General features: G+C 35.6%; 1 protein-coding gene across 4 annotated transcripts in view; it reads left to right on the forward strand.

Moving 5' to 3' along the window:
• Positions 1-25,947, forward strand: part of LOC102217784 (glypican-6-like) — a 146,397-nt gene that overhangs the window by 61,359 nt on the left and 59,091 nt on the right. For all 4 annotated transcript variants that reach the window (XM_023332920.1, XM_023332922.1, XM_005806770.3 and 1 more), the window contains 2 exons: positions 1,310-1,701; positions 20,052-20,217. In XM_023332920.1, coding sequence (XP_023188688.1) covers positions 1,310-1,701; positions 20,052-20,217 — 558 coding nt within the window. The remainder of the gene's footprint in view (positions 1-1,309; positions 1,702-20,051; positions 20,218-25,947) is intronic.

Consider the following 25,947-nt stretch of genomic DNA (forward strand, 5'->3'; position numbering starts at 1 on the left):
ACAACTGATGAAACTACTGAATGTGCATGTTAAATAATATAATCATACTCAAAATGTACAATATATTGTCTCAAGTCTTGGTTCTCAGTTTACCTTTGTTGGTTGTGCTGAATTTTTGTCTTTTGTTGAAAAAACTAATTTATCTCTTGCCCGATTTGATTATGTCAGTCTCATAGTTTAGGTTAAATATATTTCCAGTATTTTAGCAAGAGTGACACAAAGAATGACAAAGACGGAGGACATTCTCGTACAAGATTAATTTGAAACAAATTGAAGTGAATTTAAACTAGTTTAAAAATGCCAGTCAAATAAAGACAATTAGTTTGACGAAAGAGGTTAAAATGAATCTGACCAACCTCCAGTAAAACAACAAGAAAAAAAGTCATTCCTTAAAGACTGTCTTGACCCTTATTGCTTTATCAACAAATAGAAAAATGTATCTCTATGCATTTTTTTTTCATATTTACAGTATATCTATTCAGACTTTCTTGACTGTACAATAAACAGTGTTGCATACTTGCTTGGTGTCCTCATCAGAATAGTTGTCCATGATTGTAGTGGCCTCTTCTAGAAGCAAAAATGTTCCCTGCCACACTGCAAAAATTATTAATGGACGGTTTTAGCAACACTTGCAGTGAGTTCAAGATGATTGCTGGGCCTCCAAATTTCAAACACTGAACCAACTCAATATTTATTCTTTTATTATTATATGTTGAAAAATCAAATTTATGTGTGTTTTCAACAAGCTCAAATCTCTGTCAAACATAATGATTAAAAGAAAGCAGATGGACTTCTTTCTTTAAAAAAATGTCATACTGGAGTCCTCAAGTGATTCTAAGAAAATAAAGCCCCAGTTCAGCATTATTCAGTTCTAAATTATTGGCTAAAAGTCTCTGTTTTAAAGCAAAATTATTGCATCTGGGAACAATGGTGGGCATTCGGGATGATAATGTATACTGGTGTCCGCATCCAAAACTTATGAATATTTTGTTACAGTGTGCAATCAGAACCTTTACATTAATCATTCATGGTTCTTGTGGCCCATTATTTCTGCTATTAAATTATTAATGCTCTGCACTGACTTTCACATAATCAAGTACCTATATTTGGTTGCTTTATATTGCTACTGTAGATGCAGACAGGGTCCTAAAAGGTGCCATTAAGTCAAATAATAGGCCAGGAAAGTAGCTTTAGTGGATTCTACTCATGCACCTATTTTTAAGTTAAACAGGTGATGTAAATATCTGATTAATGAGCTAAATGCCTTTTTCGTCTCTACCCCCTTTTCCCAAACCCTTTATCCATCTAGAGTTTTTCTTGGAGCTGTTGGACAACTCTGAAAAATCTCTCAACAGTATGTTTACAAAGACATACGGGAAGCTGTATATGCAGAACTCTGAGGTGTTCCAGGACCTATTCACTGAACTAAAGCGCTATTACACGGGGGGCAACGTCAACTTGGAGGAGATGTTGAATGACTTCTGGTCCAGGCTGCTGGAACGCATGTTCCAGTTGCTTAACTCCCAGTATCACTTCACAGACGACTACCTGGAGTGTGTCACCAAATACACAGATCAGCTAAAGCCCTTTGGAGATGTGCCCAGGAAGCTGAAGGCTCAGGTCACCAGAGCATTCATTGCTGCACGGACATTTGTCCAAGGGCTAACGGTGGGTCGTGAGGTTGCCAACAGGGTCGCCAAGGTGAGGAAAAATTTACATCTCCTAGCTACTGTAAATGTTTGTGAGTGTTTTTTCTGCTTAAAATCTTCTGCTATTCTCTAATGTATTGTTTTCATTTGACCTGAAGTTTATTCAGCTTAAGTTATTTTTACTCAACTTTTTTCGCACTCTAAGGGCTGAGGTCATTCTCTACATGATGGTTTGAACTGAAATGTCTAAATAAAGGTTTCTTTATTTATTGTGACTTTAGCTATTAGTATTCAGTAAATTCTCAGTGAAGACTGTTGTGTAACACATGACAATTAAGTGCAGAAGAGTGATGCTTACTCTCTTAGAGAAGGCCAGTATTGCCAACACAAATACTTTAATTCTTTTTTCTTTGAGTAGAATAAATACCAGCTAAGAAAACAGATCATGTTAAAAGAAACCATAAACTGAGGCACAAGTTGATCTATTCTTTGAGTTACAGTGCATATAGTTAAAATATGGTCCCAATAATTGGCAGGAAGATATTTTCAGCTGCTTTAGATGTTAAGACTAAATACATTGGACACTTGCAAATAAATGAGGGAGGTATTCAAATTCTCTTTTTTCAAGTATCATACATTGAACCATCTTCTCTCTCTCATGCTCTCTACAATGCACTTGTCTTCCTCTTCTTTGCTCTTTATGTTACACTCCTTTAAAATCAGCTTTTATCTTATTAAGAGGTAAAAATGAAATGTTTTTGAACGCTTCAGATCTTCAGATGTGGGTGGCCTATTTTCTATATGTAGAATTATTTCCACATAATTTGCTGTATATAACCTCAAAATCACCCACAGAGAGCAAAGCTTTGTAAAAAAGAGATTAAAGTGCATATCCAATGAGATTTCTTACCTCCAAAACACTATTTTTTTAAAATATGCACAGAATCCTTGACATGTTATATTTTGTATGCTTATAGCTACTCATACTATATACACCAATCAAGCAAAACATAATGACCACTGACAAATAAAATGGATAACACTGAAAGTCTCTTAATCATGGTACCTGTTAATCGGTGTAATATATTAGGAAGCAAGGGGATATTTTGTCTTCATAATTGATGTTTTAGAAGTACAAAGATATGGGAAAATTCATAAAAGGCCAAATTGTGATGACTAAATGACTTGGTAGGAGAATCTTCTAAGCTTGTGGTCTTGTAGCGTATTCTGCTGTTGCAACTATACATTACAATGAATCTAATAGTGAACACGAGAGAACCAGAGACAATGTTTATTGAGAGTCATCTAGAAGACAAGTTACTGTCATTAAAATAACTAAGGAAGCACTTGGTTCTTCGATAAGGTAATTTAACCCACAGTTTACTGTAGTTTGTTATACACGAGACTCTGTAGCTGCTGACCAGTCTAGGCAGAAACAGTATTCTCAGATGGGGGCATTGTCTTTTATTAAGATGACATAATCTTGTCACATCAACAAACGTGCTGATGTGACGCGCCACATCAGCACGTTTGAGGTGTTGAACTGGCCTCCAAATTCTTTAAATCTCAACTCAATTGAAGGTCTTGCTCAAACAACTCTAGTCCATGGAGTCTCCACCTCGCAAATTACTGGACTGAAAGGTCTGCTGCTAACTTGTCGCTCCTTTAGACACACGTGTGTGCCTCAGTTAAACCAAGGTTGTTTTGTTATCAAAAGTTGCATTGGTATAAAGTTTGGAAGGTGACCATAATGTCCAATGTGTAGTTTTGTATTCTTAGCAAAACTCCATATTGGACATGATTAAATTGTAGGAAATGTAAATACGTAAAACTTCAAATTGAGAAGTTTTAGATTTAAAGTCACTTTCCCTTTCCTACATATATTCATTTTAGTCTTTTGTTGTCTGATTGATTGCAAGTTAAACCAGGTCGGCATGCCTGTAATTTTATATGAACATGTTTGGCACTGTCCATGAATTGAAAAGTAGAAACCACAACTAAAAACCTTTGTTACATCATAATACTTTCTTTCAACTGTTGATTAAACAGGTTTTTATCACTTTTTAAATAAGCTCTCTTTTCTCATTGCATACTCAAATTTCATAAAACTCTAAAAAACTTCCACAAAATCAAATATTAGGCTTTAAAGCGGTTTCTAATCAGTAGAAGAAATACAATAAATTTTTGACTGCCTCTTGGTTCCAAGCCTACTCTTTATTTCAATGCAAAAGGGGGAATAAAATAAAGAGAAGAGAATAATAGACAAAACTACAAACCAGAGTAAAAGTGCAAAGAGGTAAATTAGATGTAAAATGTGATCAAAAAAATTAGTTTAAATTTGGTGGAAAAACTTTTGATCTGAAAATAGACAGATGTTTAATAAACATGAAAACATTTCTAGAGTTGAGACTCAATTCTTTGTGGTAGAATTGAATACACAGGATTCCACAGATGTATAATAAAAGCCACATGAGAAAAACTCTTCAGTTAAATTCTTAATATTACAATCAGCATAATAAAAAGTGAAAAGGTTCACAGGCCTTACAGAGAATTCATGCATTATACCACATATCTTATACCAAGAGATCTGTGATTCAAGCAACTTTTAAACACGTATGAACCTTTGAATGTTAGTTGCTTGTTATTGTAAAAATTAAAAAGCCATTAGATTTTTTCTAAACCCCTTCCATAATCTCTCATTTTTGATAATCTTCAATTCTCTTTTGTGCTATACTGAGCTGCTATTAACTTCACTGACAGTGAAAAGTTGAGAAAAATGAACATAAACTGGGCAACTCCACACTCACCACCTACTACAACTAAAGCCCACTGCCATTCTGAATCAGGTGTGTTCTCATCAATTATTAGGTGCTTCCAGGAAGCAGTGTGGTACCGTAGGAAATTGTCAGACAGATGGACCTCCAGTAAACTCAACATGAGAAGTTGACTGACATGAAATAGTCTTCTTTCAAACATAGCCAGTCTTTGTCCTGTCATTAAAAATACATTTCATGTCTCCTGGAACACATGAAATTTAGCTTGTGGTTGAAATACCACCAAAGTATTTGGGATCTTCGTTGAAAGGCAATGAGATTTTTTTATGTCCTTCACAGACATTATGTGACGTGTCATGAAAAAAGCAGGAACCTGTCACCAGAGCAGAAACTGAGTAAAAAGATTTCTGAGAAGATTGTGATTTTAATTTTTTTTTTTTTTGCAAAATATGTTAGTTGAATTTATGAAAAAAAAACACTCTAAGATTGTGTTTTGGATGTTTTAAAAAAAGGTAAACTTTGTGTTTGAATTTAGCTTTTTCATCCGAGCTGTTTTGGGAGTGGAAAAAACACCTTCATTTTATTATTGATTTCTATGTGTTTGACATCATTAAAAAGCTTAAAATCCAAACTTTCAGAATCTGTAAGTAACTCAAAACACTCCTGAGATTTTCTGATTTTTTCATGGCCAGTCACAAATGAGAATTGCTAATTTACTGTAATTTCATAATTCAGTGCTTGGCATATGACCTCATGTTGGATCTCAGTGAATAAATTAAATAATTTTTGTCATCATTTTTGTGAAAAAGTATATGTTACAATTAGACAGTGGTGGATTTAGATTTAGATCTTGACCATTTATTCATTAGATATGGCAGAAAAGTATTTTTGGTCCTCCGTCACATTTGTAAACATGTAGAGTCTAATTATGTTTGGGGTTAAAGCTGAAACTACTGTGTGTGCTGGTTAGACAAGACTAAAAATTATATTTCTGACAACAAACAGTCCTGGCTGGGAAAGATAGGATGAATAATTTTACAAGTACCTAATACCCATTAAATGGGTTGAAGGATATGCTGTGGGCCAATTTTGCTGTCATGCTCTGGGGACCTATTTAGAGTGAATATTGTGCTTTTTATAAAAACATTATTTCTAAAAAATAATCTAGGTGGACTTAGCCATGAATACATTAAAATTAAAGGCTGATTTTAATTTTAATGTATATTTTTTAATCAGTCTTGGAATACACTAAAATTAATTAATTTTAAGCTTTTACAGATCCCCACAACAAATGTTAATAAGGTCCAATTTTTTTTTTGCTTTATTTTATCAGTTTTGGGTATAAAAACTATCTAGGTTTATGGGTGGGGAGATAGAATAGACAGCTCAATATTATTGTAAAAATAAAACTATAAACATGTATGTACAAAACGAGGTGGAGGTAAATCTTAAGCTTTTTTTTTACTGAATATATCATTGTTTTCATTACTACCATGGGAAAAGACTAATCGTGCAGCTTATCAAGACAGTAGTGGAGTGATACAGAGCAACATGCGGTTTGCCTTATCGCCTTTATGTGGAGTCATTTGCCTTTACTTAAATTACTTTTTTAGTGCACGACTCATAATGGATACAAAGAGCTTTTCATATTAAAGATTGTCAGAGTATATACATTTAGATAATTTATTTCCCGGAAATTAGGTTATACTAAATGTAACATCAGAAGACATGGCTGTGGTATGCTGAGTGAATGTGAAGATTTTCAATTTCCTTTTGATTTTATCCGAAAGGTAAAAGAGAACAATATCCTTGACTAAAAGACTGGAAAATGAAGAACAGTCTAAGAAAAGGTATTTTCATCTTTTTCCAATATGTAGAGATGTAATGTGGTGTGTCGAATACCATGCACTACCCAGTTTGTATGACCTTAACAAGTCACCAGTAAGGTTTAATCCCAACAGTCTGAGCTATTTACTATCTTACTATTCAAACTGAACAAGTTAAAATGACAAAATGTTAATTTTTTTTCCCTCCCATGAAATGGCTGCTTTTAACCATCTGTCATTTCAGTTCTTCACATTACTTTGGAACAGAACGATGCACTGACAATGATGAGCCATACATAATTATTGCTAGCAGACAGCTCTCTGTATGCTACAGCCAAAATAGGAGAGACATCCCTCCATAAAATGGGATTTCACTCATCTTGCACTGAACAGTTTCCTGAACCTTGATCCTGGATTAAGAGGAGAATCTCTCTGGCTTACAGTTTATGATGACCATTAAGAGTTTTATCCTGGATGTACTTAAAACACAGTCCAGCCACATTAGGACCTGCTCAGAGTAGATTGCAGGGATTTGGACCTTTTGAACGATTTAAAGTTCAGGCATTTAGAGCACTTATCGTTCACTCTCCATGCACATGGGAAGTTGGCCTAGTCTTTTATGCATGTTTAGTCATGATGACGGAGGCGAGAGGGATATTTTGCACAGAGGGATTTGTTTTCCCTGACGGCTTATGGTGCATGTTGATCTTATTATACACTCATTTTCAAGCACAAACTGTCAGACGATTTCAAATTAAGCTTCAAGGCAATTTCTAATCTTTACACATTTACCTATCAATATTGTGCTTACTGATCCGTTTGTTGGCATGTGAGAAACATCATCATTGGGTTAGTGTGGTTTCCACAATTTTCCTTGATGTCTCCTTTAGCTTTTTATGAAACTACTTCTAGGCTAGAATAGCAACATGCATTTAGCACTCAGCTGTGATGCTAAATTCACAGATGTATTATAGACTGCCAATATGTTTGCGCTTCAATTTAAACTAAGGGAATCCACTTAATGAAATCCACTTAAACTAAACTTTAAAATTAAATATGTTAATTTGTTTTACTTTGATTTATTTAATGAAAAAGCTGAAGCAGATGATGAATCACTGTTGTCTGTAGATTATATGCATATACAATATTTCCAAAAGTACTGGCTCTCCCTTCAAAATCATTTCTTTAGTTGTTTCTTTATTTCCGTGCCCACAAGTGTTTACACTTCTGAACCTAGATATGCAGATGGTTTCTACAAACTCTGGTGAAAGAATGGGTTGCTCTCAGAAGCTCAATGCATTACAGTGTGGCACCATGATAAGATGCCATCTGTGCAATAAGTCCAGTCATGAAATTACCTCGCTGCTAGATATCTGACAGTAAGTCTCTGGTGTTGTATAACCAGCCATGTGCCAGTTCAGCTATGAAATTTTTTTTTCTTTAATTCAGCCAGATAGAAAGGATTTGATTCATTTTCATAGTTCACCACACAAATATTTTGTTCCAGCTTGAACTTTTTCTTGTTTTTATCATATTTTGTCTGAAATAAATTTGCTGTAACTTAAACAATAACATATGAGTTATGCTATTGTCTGGCATGCATTTTATTCTCTCCTGTTTTCTTTGCTTACATAATCGGCATTTTGCATGACTGACTTCCTGAAGCAGGTGCCTTTATTTAAAATCACTTTAGGTATTTAACAATAGAGGTCCTCGCAAAGCTGAACTGCATTTCTGCTGCCTGTACACAACACTCAGGAAACAATTAACATTTTCTCTGCCTCGAGGGAAATCGCTGTTTCTCTTTCTCCATGAAATATCCAAAGTTTCGACTAACAATTTAGTGTAAATCTTTCATTAACTCCAAACAGAGCATTGTTAAATGACTCTGCTCAAAAACATTATTGTTCTGTTCACTGTTTTCAAAGATTTGTGCTCAATCCATGAACAAGTTTATTAGAACATTACTGACTCTGCAGGCACTTGACTTGTTTTCCTGTTCTGTAGACATCTGCCCACCCACTGCAGTTCATGGTAATTTTACAGGAGCTGCCAGAAGCCCCATAGTTTAGGTTTAGATGGCCTTTTTACCCAAGCTTTTTTGAAAATATTTCTTTTATTTTTGTTTGTTTGAAAGTTGCAACAGGTATCTCTTTGAGTAGCAGACTGTGCTTGAATCAAAGAAAATAAGTGGGATACTTTGAAACACCCCCAGTACAACTGCAAACCAAAATTGGTCTCCTCAACAGCAGCTTCACAGCAACAGTGAAAACATCATTGTGTTCTGTTCACTGACTGCAGAGGCAGACAGAGCAGGAAACTCACAGATATCTTCTTCAGCTCTTCCTCAGTGACCGGTACAAGTGTCACTTCACTTCAACACTTTCAAGTAACCTTCACTAATAATGGGATTTCCAAAGAGCTCTTTGACAACTTACTGATATTTTATTGGGATTCCTTGGAGTCAGAGCACCAGGAACACACACTGCAAGTAGCATGACTTATAGACAGACAGAAAGACAGACAACTGATCGTGATAAATTAAAATATTTTTTTATTAATCCCAAAGGGAAATTCAATAATTATAATTACTGCTGATGAAAAACTCAAAGTTTAATAAGATAAGGTCAAATTTATTTCTTCGAGCGATACTTAGCAAAGAGACATACCAACATACAGTATGCAAAACAAAAATAATTAAAAAGTATGGATAGTTCAAACATCATAAAAAGACAAATTAAATAAAAAAAACATACAAGAACAGGGCATAAAATTAAGACTTCTTAAAATAATTGAAAAGAGTTTTAAGAATACCAGTTATACTCTCCAGTTGAAGTATTTTTAAGAAGACTTTTAAATTCATTCATGGGAATGTGATGTCAGAGATGTTATGACTTTTTGAAATTATTCTAAGTTACTTTTAGGTTAGATGCAGCGTAAGGAAAAAAAAAACAAAACTTTTCTACCAACTTCTGACCACATTTTAAAAACACTGAAGAGGAGATGAACATTAGCAGGGAAAAACAAGCAGTTATGGTCTCTAGTTGGGAATTTTAGACTGAAAACAATTAAATCAAATTGTTTTAAGTCGGTTTGTTTTCTTTATCAAAATGTCTTCCATTTGGAAAACATCACAGCTGCCGGTTTAAAAATGGTTAAAGCTACGTAAGAAGGTGCCCACAGGAATTTGAGAAATTTGAGCTTTAAATATTAAATTGACAACATAAACTCATTCCTACATTGTTTGGTATTCACAGTTGACTTTTTTTTTTTGTTTTTTGCCAGATTTTTCAGGGCAGATTAAATGACCTATTGCATAGTTCATGTTTGTCACCTAGGGCCCACTGATACAAATGCACCAGACGAACCCCCCCCCCCCCCCCCCCCCCCCCCCCCACCCCTCTTTCCATGTCTCTCTTTTTGACTGCCTACTTCCCTCTTGATGGCTCACAGCTCACACAGCTTGCAGGGGATAAGGCCTCAGCCACGTTGCTGTGATGGCAGATGGCAACTGGCTCAAAAAGGTTGGCACGTCATCGGGAAATGTGCTGCGCCAAAGATGTCCTTTTTAATTAAAAGATTTTGATCTGTGGTGAACTGCAGGATGTTCGGGAAAAATGAAAGACAGCATGTGGTCTGGAATTGAAGAAAATGATATGAAATGATAATGAAAAGAAAAATGTGCTCTATGTGTCTCTATACAGTGCATAGTAGATTCTGTTTCAAACTGAAAATTCAGAAAGTTACAGATCCAGTCAGCTTGATGCTGAGTGGGAGGACATTTTGAACCAAAGAAAAAGATGAGAAATTGTCAGAAATTGAGGAAATATAACATGAAAGTAAGTTTTTTCCCCATGTGACTTATCCACTTGTGAAAATATGTCAGTTCATCTGACTGAAACTGCCTACTGCACTCTCATAAATTCATTTTTTGCACCTTGATTTAAAGTGTATGGCACCACATCTTTATTTAACAACCACTTAGAGGAAGCTGTCAGTGCTGGTGTTGTGACATTTGTCCAGAGCTTTCTTGGCAGCCACGGGAGACGTGTTTGCCACTGACATTCAGGCTGGGCTGCAGACCTTTAGAGTCAGATGGACATAGGGTGAGTGCTATGCTTTAATCCAGGAGACACCACGGCAGAAGGATAACAATGCAGTGTATGACGGCGCTGTGACCCACCAGAGAAGACGGGAGGGATGGTGGCTCACAGTGCCTCGTCATACAGCACGTGTTTGGCTTTTAACGTGTTTGCACTTGTCTTTGTGAATTAAAGAAACAGTGCCAAGCCATGCTCCAGATCCACTACATAACAAGGTGCATGTCAGGGTAGATCAGTGGGCAGTCCCTGGACCTGTGCAAATAGCGACACTTGAGCTGACTGGTGTGGGTCACAGTGGCCTACCAAGTACCACTGTGTTGTTTTATTGAGGAACAGCTGCTCACATGTGGATTAATCTGCCAGTCTCAGAGATTCATTGATTTGACAGGAGCTGATTTTAGTGTGGCCCCTCTGGAATTGTCTTGGCTGCATTTTACTTTTAAGATGCTGAGCTGAGGCACGCAAAGTTTGCAGAGAAGCACAGAAAGAAGCATGCCTCATCAAAATATACAGAGTGTGTTACTTCAGTTGACACATTGCATTGAATCCTTTGCCCTGTCTGTGACTCATACTGAGTTTGCTCCCTGCAAACCTCCGCTATGCATTATTCCATAAAATCTGATATATTTTTTATTATGATATTAATGAAATTGATCTACTATAAGTATATTATTAAACAATTTAATACAACATGAATTGAGAGTTTATGTGTAACAAATGGAAAGATCTCTCATTCAGTTCTTAAGTAAAACATATACTGTATATTAATGCAATCTACATTCATTTGTAAATGTGTCTGTGTTCACAAAAATACTCATGTATTAAAAACTGGTGTAGATCTGGGAGTAAAAATTGAAAATATTACTTCCACATCTGATTTATGAATACCATGGATTGTTTGACTAGTCCCAGCATATGAACAAACAGGTGTTGATAAAGGTGACATCTAGATTCAGTCACTAAAAACTTATAACTAAACATAGTTTCAGTGGCCTACACAACACAATTTGTGACATGACTGAAATAGACAGTAAAAAAAGAAACATCTTTCCAATGTTATTGTAACAGGATCACAATCACAGATTATTGGCAATGACACCTGAAGAACAGTTTTTCATACAAATAGTCTCTGCAAATGTTATGTAATATTTTGCTATTTCAATAGCCTACTTGCAAAAACCATTTAACATTCATTTTTGTAATGTGCTGCATTAGGTCTCTGTATGAGAGCCTTCAGATCCATATTAGTTTATGAAGGCACAGAGCATCAAATTAAACCCAAATTTACAGATGTAAGCGATGTCACACACTTTATGTGATGTTCCTTCAGTTCCTTCAAGCCAGACCCATTTCTGTTTTAGAAACTCAATGCAGCTCTGAAAAGTGGTCAGTCTCTTATAACACTTCTCTTTCCTTCTGTAAGGTCTAGCTATCCAAATGTTCCCACCTTGGAGAACAAATGGGAGTGCCAGGATTCCCTGCTTTAAATGTGGTTTTAGCATTAGTTAGAACTCCTTTAAGACATGCCTTAGGTGATCAAATCAACTTACTAGTCCCTGATCAATCTGTTTGAACCAAATGACATCGGCTCATATGAACATTTACACACAAGAAGGCCCGCAGTTTACATCTCTTTACATGCTTGTCATGATCTTCAGTAGGGTTCTGTGAAATGATCAGTAATTAATCACACACTCTGTTCAAAAGTACAACAGCTTTTCTCTTGAGAAATCAGTAACAAAATTTTCAAAAATGTCCTACTTTAAAATATAAACATTATTATTTTTTTAATCAGTATGTAATCTAGTAAGCTTGTAGACTTAGACCACTCTGCTGAGCTGAAGGCCTATAATGATTGAAATGTGCGTAAAGTCATGCACAATTTAAGAGCTGGTGTTAGATTTTGACCGTGCTCCCGTACATGCTGCACACTCACGGATGAAGTTGATTTTAACTGATTTTGACCAAAGTAAGCAGCTGCTGTCTAAATATCTAAAACATTGAGAATTTTGCATTGTTACATAGCATATTTTTCATTTCGAATATGCTTATGACATTATAATGTCTCAAAACACAGTTTGAACAGCTAGTATGATGTCAGCAGAATACATGTTAGATGTTTTCTTTTTTAGGAAAAGGGATTTAAATTCTCACCAGACTCCAGTATATTTCTTTGCTTATTCCCCACCACTTCACCAGGTCTTATTAAATTCACACTCGCCAACAGATAAACAAAGTGATAGCACCTATCACACATTGGCTTTCATTTCAGCAGAGTAAACAATGTCGGGGATCTGTTAGCACCTTCCACAGAAACCCACAGGAGTATTTTCTGCTCTGGCACCCTTCTGATAAAGTCATGGCTATGTTTAGACACCTACAATTACTCAGTTAGGGTCAGGTCGCCTTTGTGATCACAGAAAGCAGTACATTTTCAGAGATCTCAATTTGGTAAAACATTTCTCTGTTTCTTCCCAAATTATTGTCTTCCTTACTATATATGCTTTATTTTGTAAATGAGCGTGGAATTTAAGTTCAGATTGAATGCTACGTTTAATGTCTTTTAAGCATCTATATTAAAAAAAGGCAAGTGAAAAATTTGTTGCTGACTAATCACTGTTTCCTATTCACTGTTTATATATAGAGTATATACTGTATATATACTCTATATATATATATAGAGAGAGAGAAGCAAACACATATAACACACATATCACAGCATATACTGTATGTCTTAACCATACTTCTTTTTTTGACTTGTACCAGCAATAATAATATGTCAACCGTTCCAAGAACTTATTGAAGTTTTATTCAGCAGTTTGTAAACCAGACACATGTTTCTTTTGGAGGCAGATGGTAGTCTTATTTGCACTGTGACAGATTCCTCATATTCCCATTGACACTAATGGCTGTGGAATGGTGTGCAGATGTTGGGGTAGCAATAGAGTCTAACAGACTTGTCCAATCAGTGCCATGCAATGCAACCTGTCACAATAATTATGACAGAACTATTGAGACGATTCTTTAACAACAGACTCTCTGTCCCACCACTGTCCCCCCTGATTGGCCTTGGTAGCTTACAAAGTCATTGTCATTTCTTACAACTTCATTACTTGGTGGCACAAAAGCAATTTCCAATCTCTATGCTCTTCCCACTCTGTTGCTCCTAAAGGGAGTTCACACCATATGTGCATGACAACACCTTGTCAGAGACAAGGTGAGACCATCCAACAGTGTCTTCTAGAGTTGGCTTTTATCAAAACACTGAGCATTTTCTTTTCACAAATTATTTGTCTTTGATATGATCTGTGGTGCAATTCTGTGAGTAAAATGGCTCCTTACTGAAGCTTCTAAGAAATGTGATCTGAATTGCTTGATTGCTCATTTCACTGACTGACTTTCTTTAAATGTGCAGAAAGTAACATTTATTAAAAAAAAAAAGTTTTCTTTTTTACATATTTGTTAAAAATCCCACTGATGGGACGGTATGGATTGAGATTAGATAATCAGTGAAAAAAATCAAGCACTTCCACCTCCTTTCATGCTACTTTACTATCTTCAGAAATGTATCACTCCTGGTCAGAAACAACCAATCAGAGCCAGGAGGATTATTTTTGTGCTGTCAATCATTCTCATGTATATGCTGCTCAGTGTTCTAATGGTGGAGAAGCAACCTACTGTTACAGGAAAACTGTTTATCTGTCATCATCAGTGGCCATACTAACTAGCTTAGTGTCAATGACAAACTCTGCTGTCGGGAAGAAGCTGTAGTGTAGTAGAGAGGGGAGGGTGTGAGGAGCGTGTACACAAGAAACGCACAACTGCAATTCTATCTTTTAAGTTAAACAAATTTGTCATAATTTTTTGCTTTCAGAGAAAGTGCAGTGTCCCCAGCTGATCTGTAGTTATTTTAAATAAAAATATGTTTTTCTGACTCATTAATTTTGCTTCAAAAATATTTAAGCTCTCCACAAAAGTGAGAGTGAACGATTCTGTTGATAAGAACAAACTTTCCAAACAAACTGTACAGTTATCACGTCACTTGAGCATTAGATGAGTAAATTTCAGTCTAAATCTGTGGATCCGTGGCACCTCACTTGTAAGGCCGTCTATTGGCCTGCTGGGCAATATTCTCTCTGCTCAACTGTAAATAAATGGTAACACGATTATCAGATTATCTTTCATTCATAGCAGCCACTTATTGTCCATTTATTGTGCTGAGCACAATAAGTGAAATGATGAGAAGAATAACTTGAAGATAAACATGTTAGAAAGCTCCACCTTAATGCTATGTTTTAACTGACAAAACCCAGGGGTAATTAGTCCTTGTTTCATTTTCAGTATTAAACATACTTTTTATCCCATATTTCTGCAGATTATCTCAAAAGAAAGACTCTGAGATCTAAATATAAGTGGATGAGCTCTCACTGGAAAACTTCTGTTAGTAAATCAGCATTCTTTACCTTAATTATCTCTTAAAATCTTTATCAAAGTAATACAAAAGCATTTCTTATTGTGCATAGTAGAACGTTTAAACTCTTTTCGAAAGAAGCACTTGTTTTCTTCAAAGCAAACATGGTGATTGGCATGCATTTGCTTCTGTTGGTCTCTCCAAATGCGGCGACAGCACCTGCATGTTCCTTCTGCTTGTCTGTGAGTGTCTTGTCCATTTTTTTTTCTCTCCGTCTGTTTAATCTGAGTCTGTCTCTCTGTTTTCTTGGTGTTTGTTTTTTTTCTCCATTGTTGGCATTGTCTTTGGCTTTCTTTACAGCCTGTCTTCTTTCTATTTGCTCGGTTCATTTTCTTTTTCAGCGTACATGCTGCAAATAGGACATTTTTCTCAGTTAAAACCGAAACTTGTGTTTGAATTGTTTGCTTATCTGCTCAACACCCATTTTTTTATAAATGTCTAAAACTTCACCTCTAATTTTTTATGCTAAACTATGTGGTAGATGTTTCCCACATTGTTTACTAAAAGTCAATATCACGGATTAAATATGTTTACATATTCTAGCTGTACTTTTGTCTCATGGATGTAAATTTTTTGGAGATTATTTTTCAACAGGATTTTAAAACAACATTTTTAATATGTTAAGAAATAGCAACAATCATTTTTCATCTGAACTTAATGGTCTGAAGCCCTAAACGAACTGCAATTAATAGTATTGGTTTTTATCATTGTATCAATTATGCTTAAAACGTAATTAATTAACACAGAATTTTAAAAGTTAATCAACATTAGTTGTCACCACAGTAACAATGGCATATTGATGCTGATTTTTCATTAAACATTTGTTTTTCTTCATTTTCAACCGGTTCTGTGTTTTGTATCATTCATCAAACTGTGACAATGGCACAAGTTTGATTCTTAGCTCTTATTTACTGCAAGTTTCCTCTCTCAGGGCAAACCCAGCTTGCACATCATAATAAAATTTTTACCTTCTATTACTGGAGCCATGCTGGAACCTTAAATATTGCTGTCTGTGCCCCTTATTTTCAACCCTGTGCAGAATTCAATGACGTTTTGCTGTTTATTGGTGCTGCTTCATAATTTTTCAATATAGGAAATATTCCTTGAAAAGGTTCTGTTGTACACAAAACAAGGTTTCTTTCGCTCAGTATTGTGTGTTTTCTAGGCACATAGTGCCATTTTATAGTATAATAGGCGCTTTTCCACTAGAACGCCTCTAACTGGTACAGTCCCGGTCCGCCTCGGCCGGATTCATTTTTCATTAGCAGATCCATTGTAGCTCTGCATGGCTGTCATCAGATTTGTGTACCTACTTTAGGGATAGCACTAGCCACACGAATACTGTGTGGAAGCAATTTGATTGACAGCTGACTGCATTCATTGATTGGCTTATGATTATTTCACAGAAAACTCCACACAACATTCTTGTTTAGCTGTGGATTGCAGACATGCTGTCTGCTTTCAGGGAGCTGCTCAGTGCGGAGGAGCGTAATTATGGTCAGTGGAAGGAACAGATGCGTTAAGTTTTGGACTGTGATGTAGCAGACCTGCAAGCAGCTCGTGTCTGAGAAACAGGCAGCAATAAAGAAGAGAGAAACGATGCCGCTGTGGTCAGCATTCTTGTCAGAGCTGCAGTTTTGCACCGACCTCTGTGATACACCAAACTACCTAATATTAGCTTGGTGTGATGTGAATTTTATTTTTCATTTGTATTTTTGTTTTTGAATAAAGTTCAGGTTTGGCTATTCATTTACATATTTTGACTACATTACATAAATCCAAAAAAGTTGCACACCAAAACAATAGTGACAAAATGTAATTATATTTACACATATAGCAAAAAATAATCAGCTGATCTGAGTCTTTATATTTCTGTTTGGGCCAGCAATGAAATAATATAAGACAAAATTAAATATCTGGGTTTATGTGGGTAAATTACAACCACAACCTCCAGGTTCTTCATTGCCGGATGTCACTGCAAACATCAGCAGAGTTAACCACTCTACTGCATGCTCAACCACAATAGTTAGAAACAGATCCAAGGGAGACACCACTGGTTTAGAACTAAACCACACATTAACTGCTCAGAGTGCAAATTGTCAGTGGACAAGTACCTAAAGTTACCTTCAGTTGTTATGAAATGCTATATATATCAAATATGACTTAAAAGAATTTTTTCTTCCTGATGTAACGCCTTGAAATTGGGCCTCTGTTGCTTTAAGAACTCCTTGCAATACACTGAGAAGTGGGTCAGATGAGCTCAGCAGATGCACAGTTCCACCAGGTGTTTGGTAATTGCTGCTGGCGAGTCTGAGAGCTGAGCAAAGGAGTCGTGGGGGAGGCCTGCTCTGTGAGGCAAATGCCTGAAAACTGCAGCTCTGAGGAGGAGCTCTGCCTTGAAGGCGGTGCTTCATCCACTCAAGCCTTTTGCAGAGCTTAATGGTTGCCACTGGACATTAAAGATTTCTAAAATATGCATGAAAGAATGAGGGCAATGCTACTTACATGTATGTTTTTGATGAGAGACGAACATCATAACATGATGTAAAGCTCCAAATAGTAAATTTTACATAATACTGTCCCTTTGAGGTGAGATAAAAATGCTGAATAGCCTATCGAACAGTGTGGACAGAAGGGCTTAAGTGCAGACTGGAGGTAGAAATTGGAAGTTTGAGACAAGGTGCTGCATTTCAAAATGCTTTCCATTTGAGAACCCATGCAAATGCTAACATAAACACAATAATCCATCCCCGATAACAGGGGGAATAATATACTGACACTGTGAATAAACAATTTTATTGAGTATTTTAACTTTTAAACTACTTAGTCAATGTTTTTATATCAAATTTTGCAGCTATTTTTGAAAAATGGAACTGCCCCCATTGGAAATATAGAGCAACATTGTGGTTATTTATTCAATATTTTTTAGTAATTATATTCCAGTATAAAATAATGGATGGAGTGTTGGAACTGGCACCTTTCAGACATATTTGTTGTTTGCATTTTATTGTCTGTTTATTTATTAATTTAAACCCTTCATAATACAATCATTAAAAAAATCATATATATATATTTTTGGGTTTGTGTAACAATATCTGGAACCTGTTTCATGAATACATTGGCAATGTCAGTTCAGCCCAAGAAAACCTGTTTGTGAAAATAACCCATATGTTAACTGCTCTCCCAGAGATATTAACAATTTAGAAACACACGAAACGGTTGATGACATGCAGCGATGGAATTGACAACCAGCGGCTGAGTTTAATGGCCTTCACACAATACACTGCGTGATGTCAGTGACAGATTGCAAATGCTAAAGATGCTTCATTTGATCCCTGTTCCTTAGATCCGAGAAGCAATGAAAGTCAATACATTAACAGCGCTCTTCTGACTTGCCTTTATCGTTCTCTCTGCATTGGCCTTATCTTGTCTCATTCCACACTTTTTTCCTCTTATCATGCAAACATATGTGGTGGTCTGGTCATTGCATCAATAAAATCAAAGACAACATGAAATGTTGAAAACAGAGAGAATGGAAGAATGAGGTTGGCTGTAGTGTCACCGCAGAGCCTCAGATGTTGCCATGGAGCTACAGAAGAGCACTAATGTGTTTCGTTATGCAGTTCACTTTTAGCTTTCTGTTTTTCTTATTTTATTTGTGGGGTATTTTTATGACTAAGGCTTTGTGTTGTTTGTGTCTGTTATTTTTTTTTTTTTCCCACAAACTAACAAAAACCTAATCAGTCTTATAACAAAACAAACAAAAAAAAAACAAAACAAAAAAAAAACTCATGTTTACATGATGTGTGTGCAGTTTGCAGACATATTTATTTCTTGACAACATAATTTGACCTGATATTTTTCAAATTGCTTCTCTTGGATGTACACAACCATATGTTAATATTTATTGCCTGTGTTCCATGGCTTCCTTTTTTCTTTATTGTCATATTTTAATTGCTCAGATTTTCAGAAAAGGAGGTAACAAATTAGCTTAAACAAAAGGTAGTTTTTAAATTATTTTTTTTTTATTTAAGAAAGGGATAAGAGCTATATATTGAAATATACGCCCGATGTAAAACATTAATTGCTTCTGTTGTTAAATCATGAATTAACTGTGATTTACCAAATATTTAGAGGTCAACATCATTAGTCACCCCTAGGCCATATTAGCTCCAAACTTAAGCTCACTTAAATCAAATCTGTTTGGCAGATCTAAAATGAAATACGTCATGCCTAGGTTAAAATATATTTCATGAGTGGCAAAAGTACCAAAATTACTCATAACAGTTTATCCACAAGTGACCCATGAGGTTGCAACAAACCCCACAGCTTTAAAAGCACTGCAGGCCTGAGCAAAGTTCAGTGTTCATGCTTCAACAAAAGGAAAGAGTTGAGCTGGTGTCTTCTGGTTTCTCCAGCTTCCGCACAAAGTCCAAAAACTTAACTAATAGGTTAATGTGTTACTTTAAAACGCCATAAGTGCTGAATGTGGGCGTGCGCATGGCTGTCTTTCCAGTCTATCTGTATGTTGTCCTGTGATGAACTGGCAACTATAAACCGTCAATGACTGTTAAAGATACACCATCCCGCTACACTCCTGCAAATCTAAGCTGGCATAGACTATAAGTGAATGCATCTTTGTCCAATGCAAAGACCTGTTTGATGATCTGAAACATTTAAATTAGACAAAAATATGTTAGGAGGAAAATACTTTTCAACAGCACCACACATATAGAGGATAGCTGGGCGGTTCCTCTTTGACCGAGCCCATTTCAGCCTTCACACAAACACGTACCCCAACAGTCTCTAGAGTGTGTTGGACAAAATCTAAAGTCAAGCATGAATACAGAGGATGACAGGCCAATTATCAGATGCACTCTCTGTTGTGCATCTTCTCCTCTAACAGGAAGCAGATGTGAGAATCCTGTCACTTTCACTAAAGTTGCTACAGTGACAGGGACCGACAACAAAAGGCACAGCTTTCACTAGGAATTGAGACGGACAGAGTCATAAACCCAGTATTGTCACAGAGTTTATCTTTTAGGTTGTCACTTTTCAAGCTTTGGAGGATCCAAAAGTGGAAAACTGAGGATATTTGTCAAAAACTTTGACTTTTCAATTTTGGGATTTAAATGTCTGATATTAATTTCACAATTTCTCCATTTTAACAGGAAGGGTTCTAAAATGACTGAATGAGTCCTAACAAAGAGCTTGTGTTTGCTTTGCAGGTGAACGTAGTGCCAGCTTGTGTCAGAGCCTTGACCCAGATGCTCTACTGTCCGTACTGCCGTGGCATGCCTGGGCTGAAGCCCTGTCACAATTATTGTTACAATGTCATGAGGGGCTGTCTCGCAAACCAGGCGGATCTGGATGCTGAATGGAACCTGTTCATTGGTAAGATTCAAATTAATTGCACTTCTGCCTGTTTTTTCCTTTTCCAGTTGTCTGTTTCTTTGTTAAGTTAAGCTTTTTTTCAAAGTGCGCATATTTCTGTCCATGTCCTGTAGTCAAGGGAATCGGGAGGATGTGCTCTGTTCAATTTAGCGTTAGAGGATTTGCAGAGACAAAACTGAAATCTTATTTGTGCAAACATTTCCTTTTTTTCTGTCTGAAATGTTGTTTGCTATTGCTGGAACCCTGGCATGGTGTTTAAAGCTTTGGTCCCTGCTGCTTGGGATTGATAAAGGAGAGCAGATCCTAGGCAAACACATTTTCTATAGCATTTCCAGCTGAGCTTGGTGAGTAATATAGCACTTCACTTTAGCTGTAAGTAGCTGGCTGCTGTAAGCTCTCCCGTTAAATGGATACCAGGGATGCACATAGAGTGCTCCCTCTGGATCCTTTGTAGACCAGTGCTTTATTTGTTATGTACCCCAATCTCATCCTCCCACCCACACTGACACTTTTTTTTCTTTCTTTTCTTTTTTTTTTAAATGAGGCGACGTTTTTTAAGACACATCCCCGAAGACTGTGTCAAGTGAAGTGCACTTCTAAGCTGTTGGCTGTTTTGTGACAGGGCCTGTCATTTGAAAAGTCGTCAGATGACTTACCGTTTGTTCTCCTCGATGGCAAATCTGAAGTCTCAGATCAACACGGGTCCTTGTGCACTGAATGAGATGTCTCACAGCTTTATGACATGTGTTAAAAAGTTTGTGTCTTGTTTGGTGTTGAAGAAGCAAATCAACTGTAACAAAGGGAAAATGTGCCTGACAGTAATGGAAAAGCTGTTGTTGCAATTTAATGAAAAAAAAGAAATTGTGTTACTGGTGTTGCCATTATACAGAATTAGAATTTGACTTGAATTCTGCTCTCACTAAAGACATTTGAAATATAAATTAGACAAAAAATATGTTTTTATTTTGGATATTTTTATAGCATGCTTTTACCATTTAAGCTTTCAGAAGGATCACTTTAAAAATACTTACTTTTACCAATAAAAGCTAGAATTTGGTGTCAGTTGACATTTTTTTATTCATTATCAGTTGCTGGAGAATTTTGACTTGCTTACAGGTTGGCTCAAAAGATTTATTGATTTCCCTTTTACCAACAACCTCCAAACGCATCGCAGGTCAGTTCTCCTCACTGAAGCACATCTTTGCATTATAGAAATCTATGGATTGAGCTTGTACACTGTCTGTCATTGTCATCTCAGGAATCAAATATTGGAGAAGATTTCTTAGGGTACTAAGCTTTTAATTTTCTCATGACCCTCTGTTATCATTTACCAAAGGACTTTGCTTGTGGTAAAATGTCAATAACGGCAAACAGGAGAATGATTATTTTTTTATTTTTTCATTTGACTGAAAGTCAACACGGAGAACCCAATGTATATTAATCTCTTTAAATCGAACTAAAGTAATGTTGACTCCTCCATTTATAACTAAAAGTTTAAACCAAACTGTATTTCTGCACAACATATTAAAGATCCATGTTAATCTTATGTCCAAATTTTATTTATCAATCTAGTGATGAATAAATTCCCTTTATTATTAATTATAATAAAAAAAAATCCACTTTATGATTGCTATTGTATGTTTGTGTTTTATTCTAGGTTTTGACCTTAAAGAATAGGGAACATTAATTTTTTCAAGATATGTACTTTCAACAAATTGAACGTCTGTCGTCGCACCTAATTCTGTTCTATATATACATATATATATATATATATATATATATATATATATATATATATATATATATATATATATATATATATATATATATATATATATATATATATATATATATATATATATATAATGAACTTGAAGTGCAACTGGACACTGTCACATCACAATGACTGACACAAATGTTCCAGGTGCCCAGAGACACCTGACAGACATACAGCAGACATACAATTTAGAGTAAAAATGTCATTGTCTGCCTTGTACGTTTGCCTAAACTGTGAGCTCTATGATTTTCTTTTGTTGTTTAATTGTTTTTTTTCCAATTCAATTACTTTTTTTATACTCAAATGTTTCTGTACTTATTGTTGAGAACTCCATGTTTTGCACTTTAGGCACAATTCTAACCTGAAAATTTCTGCCCATCGTGTAGTGTAATATAATAAATTTTAACAGTTCAATGGAAAAAACATTAAAAAAAAAACACACTTATAAGATTATGTTTTGTAAAATTCTGCAAATTATGTGATGGGTCTTTAAGAGTTTTTAAAATAAAAAAGAATAACAGTGGTCAATACTTTGCTCCTTCAGAGTTTCTCGACAGTCTTCTCTACATGGGCTAAATAGACTTTAGAAAGCTTTAATGCTTCAATGTTCTAACAACACTTTTTGAAACACTCAGGGTGTTGTCCTTTATTTCTAAAGATCTGTCTGACTTGCCTCAAAAAAGTAAGCACCACTCTTAACATGTTTTCTCTGTAATTCCAATTAATTAGACATGAACAAAGCTCATTTCTTACAAAACTTATTTCAAGAGCTGTTCTACTCTACAAACTGAACAAGGTGTTTTGAACATTGTAACAATTCTTGTTATAGCAATATGCTGTGTTTTACTCTCATCTCCCCCACTGAAATGAACAAGCACTAGGAAAAGATTTGCCTTTCAGTCTTATGCACTATCCAAATCTGAAAATTGAAAATTGCTCTAGACACAATCATCTAAAAAATTAATAATAACAATCAAATGTAGAGAGGAACCTAATGTTGAAATAAACATGCATTTAGTATGCTGGCATGTGATAGAACCCGAATGCTTTTGTTGACCAATGCTACATCAGTTCTACTGCTACTGAAATCTTAAAACATAAATCCAATGGAAGGGGGAAAAGTGAGCTGTGCACAAAACTGACAGAGAACAGGCTGCAGTAACAGGTTATCAGCTGAATCTGACAGAGAATGAAGAAAACAGTGAAGTCAATTTATACTAAGAGAGGTGATTTGACAGAGGGATGCAGGTGAGAGCAGAAGGTGACGTGACAATCTAGAGTCGAGATATGGACACCTAAAGATTTTCACACTTTTTTAAGGTTTATGGGTGTGGAGATAGATTCTGCTGTTCTGCTTGGTTGTTAGTAACAAACATTATTAACTTGGAAATATACTTAAATGTCAAAGTTGCAACTTTGCTGATTAAAACTAGCAAAATGACTTACGCTGCTGCCTTTTATGCACATTTATTTATGTATTTTTTTGTTACTTAGAATGAGGAACACAATGGTTAGGAAGACAAACTTGTCCACCTTATCGCAATATTATACTTAACAATTTAGCTAATAAATATCAAACTATATAGAAATTAAGGTATCTTCTCTTGAGTTTAATAGGCTATTTATAGCCATGGTTATCGAGAGACACCAACATGATTATTAGTTGCTTAGCTTAGAAAACCAAAAAGTTGAAGAGATAAATATGACATTGTCCCTGTTTCTTTTTTGTTTCAGTATCATTAACCTTAAAGTGATTGCTTATGTTAAAAATGACCAAATGAAGAATTAGAAAATGTTGTGATTAAAGCTTGAAAATCATCTTATACGTGTAATTCAACAGTATTTGTTGCTATTTGTTTGCCACAATGCACTGAAATAAATGCAGAATTATTAGACACAACAGGGGCATTGCTGCTGCAATTACTACATCTGCTGTTTGTCTATAGCTATTTATATTTACATCCACTGAAAGAAAAAGACATCATATAATAAAATATAGTGTAGAACATACAACAGCTTAAGAGACTCAGCTCTGTGAAACAAATTTTATTTCTTGCCATAAACAATGATAAACATGCATACTGGAATGCTGGGAATTTGCTGAAATAAGTGCAGGGGTTGGCCTCAGAAAATGTTAGTTGGCTGAGCTTCTGTTTGTTTTTCTTTTCATATAGTTATGTAGCATATTCCCATATTTGTTGCCAATGAGTGCCCTACTCAGTTTAACTCTGTCGATGTAATTAATCCTAATCAAATCAAACTCGCATATTGTTAGTACTACATTACACTGATTTGCCACAGTAAAACACCCCCTTGATTGTGTTACAAATATACGAGCGTAAATCTCCATAGCTGCATAATTTAATTATATTCTTCAATACTATTTTAAAAATAATCATACAAAATACAGTTCCTTTGGCAGAATCAACACTGATTACATTGAGCTTGTGGGCTGCAGTCTAATGCTTATTTATTTGCCCACCACATAATAATGTTTAGCCTAAAAACAAAAGACTAATTGCATTCGTGCAACAGTAGTATTTTGAACTCCTGGCAAGAGGGGAAAAAATAATGCACTGTAGATACTAATGTATCATTCACAGGCATAACATTGTACATCTAGTTTTATTTGTGAATACCTTTGCTGAACAGTGCACCATCAGTGTTCAATTACAAAAAGAAGAGTTGAAGCAAACCCTTGTTTTTATACCTCTTGGCTTAGTAAAATAACTGAAACTGTAGTCGTTAATGCTATTAACATTTCATGTCTGCTCTCTATTAACTTGAAATGCAGGCTGTAAGTACTGTAAAGGGGACAGGAAAAAGACAAATTCTTTGAAACTAACAAAATGTAACAAGCTTACTTACTAATGCCTTACTTTGAATTAAATTGCTGCATAATGATTGGCAGTGGCACTCTGAGTAACACAAGGTAAGCCTTTTTCAGAGGAATTAGGAAGGCACTTGTCTGGGCTAATGCCGCCTGCCTCAGTTAAAAGTCATTTATATGGGCCAGCACAAACGGCCAACCCGAGTATGCCAACATACCTACAGAAAATAAAAATGATCTCCATGTCTTACTTTTTACATTATGAAAATAATCCATAAATATTTTTTCTAAGCCTACATCAATAGAAACATTTAAAATATGATTTGTTTTTACATTTGTGTAATCATTTGCACTGGTGCAATGATTCATATGTATGAAAATCCTTCAAGGTTTTTTTTTTTTTTTCATGCAACATCATTTTTTGGATTTCTTCATTTTTATTTTCTCAAAATTATAACTGTACTCTTCCAGTGTTCTGTGTGTGTGGAGTTCTTCTTATACAGACTCCAAACAAGAATAAAAATGAATGAAAACAGTTGGTTAGGTTAGCCAGCTTCTGGCTTCGGAAAAAATTCAAGCATTTAGAGATAGTGGTTTCTCATACAAGCTAAACTTTTTCACAGATTTTGAGCTATGAGGTAATGGAAGTAAATTCTGGTTATACTGCTGAGATCACAGCCATTTGTTTTAAGCCACACAGGTATTTTCTCCTATAAGCTTAGACCTACAAGGTTAGTCATAAGATACAGTTGGTCGATGACACTTTGATACACTGCTTTTTTTTTATTTTCAAGAATTTACAATGCATCAAATAATCTCTATCATTACTAGAGCAAAGCCTAATGTTGCTCTAACACAATATATAGTCTGTGCTGTGCTAGGGTGAAGCGCAGAGCGCACTCTCACAAATAACATCCGAGTTTGTTACTGGTTGCAGGGAGACTGAAAAGATACAGAGGAAGTAGCTTGAGTTCCCCAGCTGCAGAGCTGAATGCAGAATGTCTCTGTCAAGCAATTCCTTAAAAGCCCAGGCAGCCGGTTTACCGATAAGGATGGGAAATGGGAGCTGCTAAAAGTTGTTGGTTTTTTAATGTTGTGGGTTTGGAGAATTCAGGCTTGTTTT

Source organism: Xiphophorus maculatus, chromosome 4 (genome assembly GCF_002775205.1).
Source record: "Xiphophorus maculatus strain JP 163 A chromosome 4, X_maculatus-5.0-male, whole genome shotgun sequence".
NCBI lineage: Eukaryota > Metazoa > Chordata > Actinopteri > Cyprinodontiformes > Poeciliidae > Xiphophorus > Xiphophorus maculatus.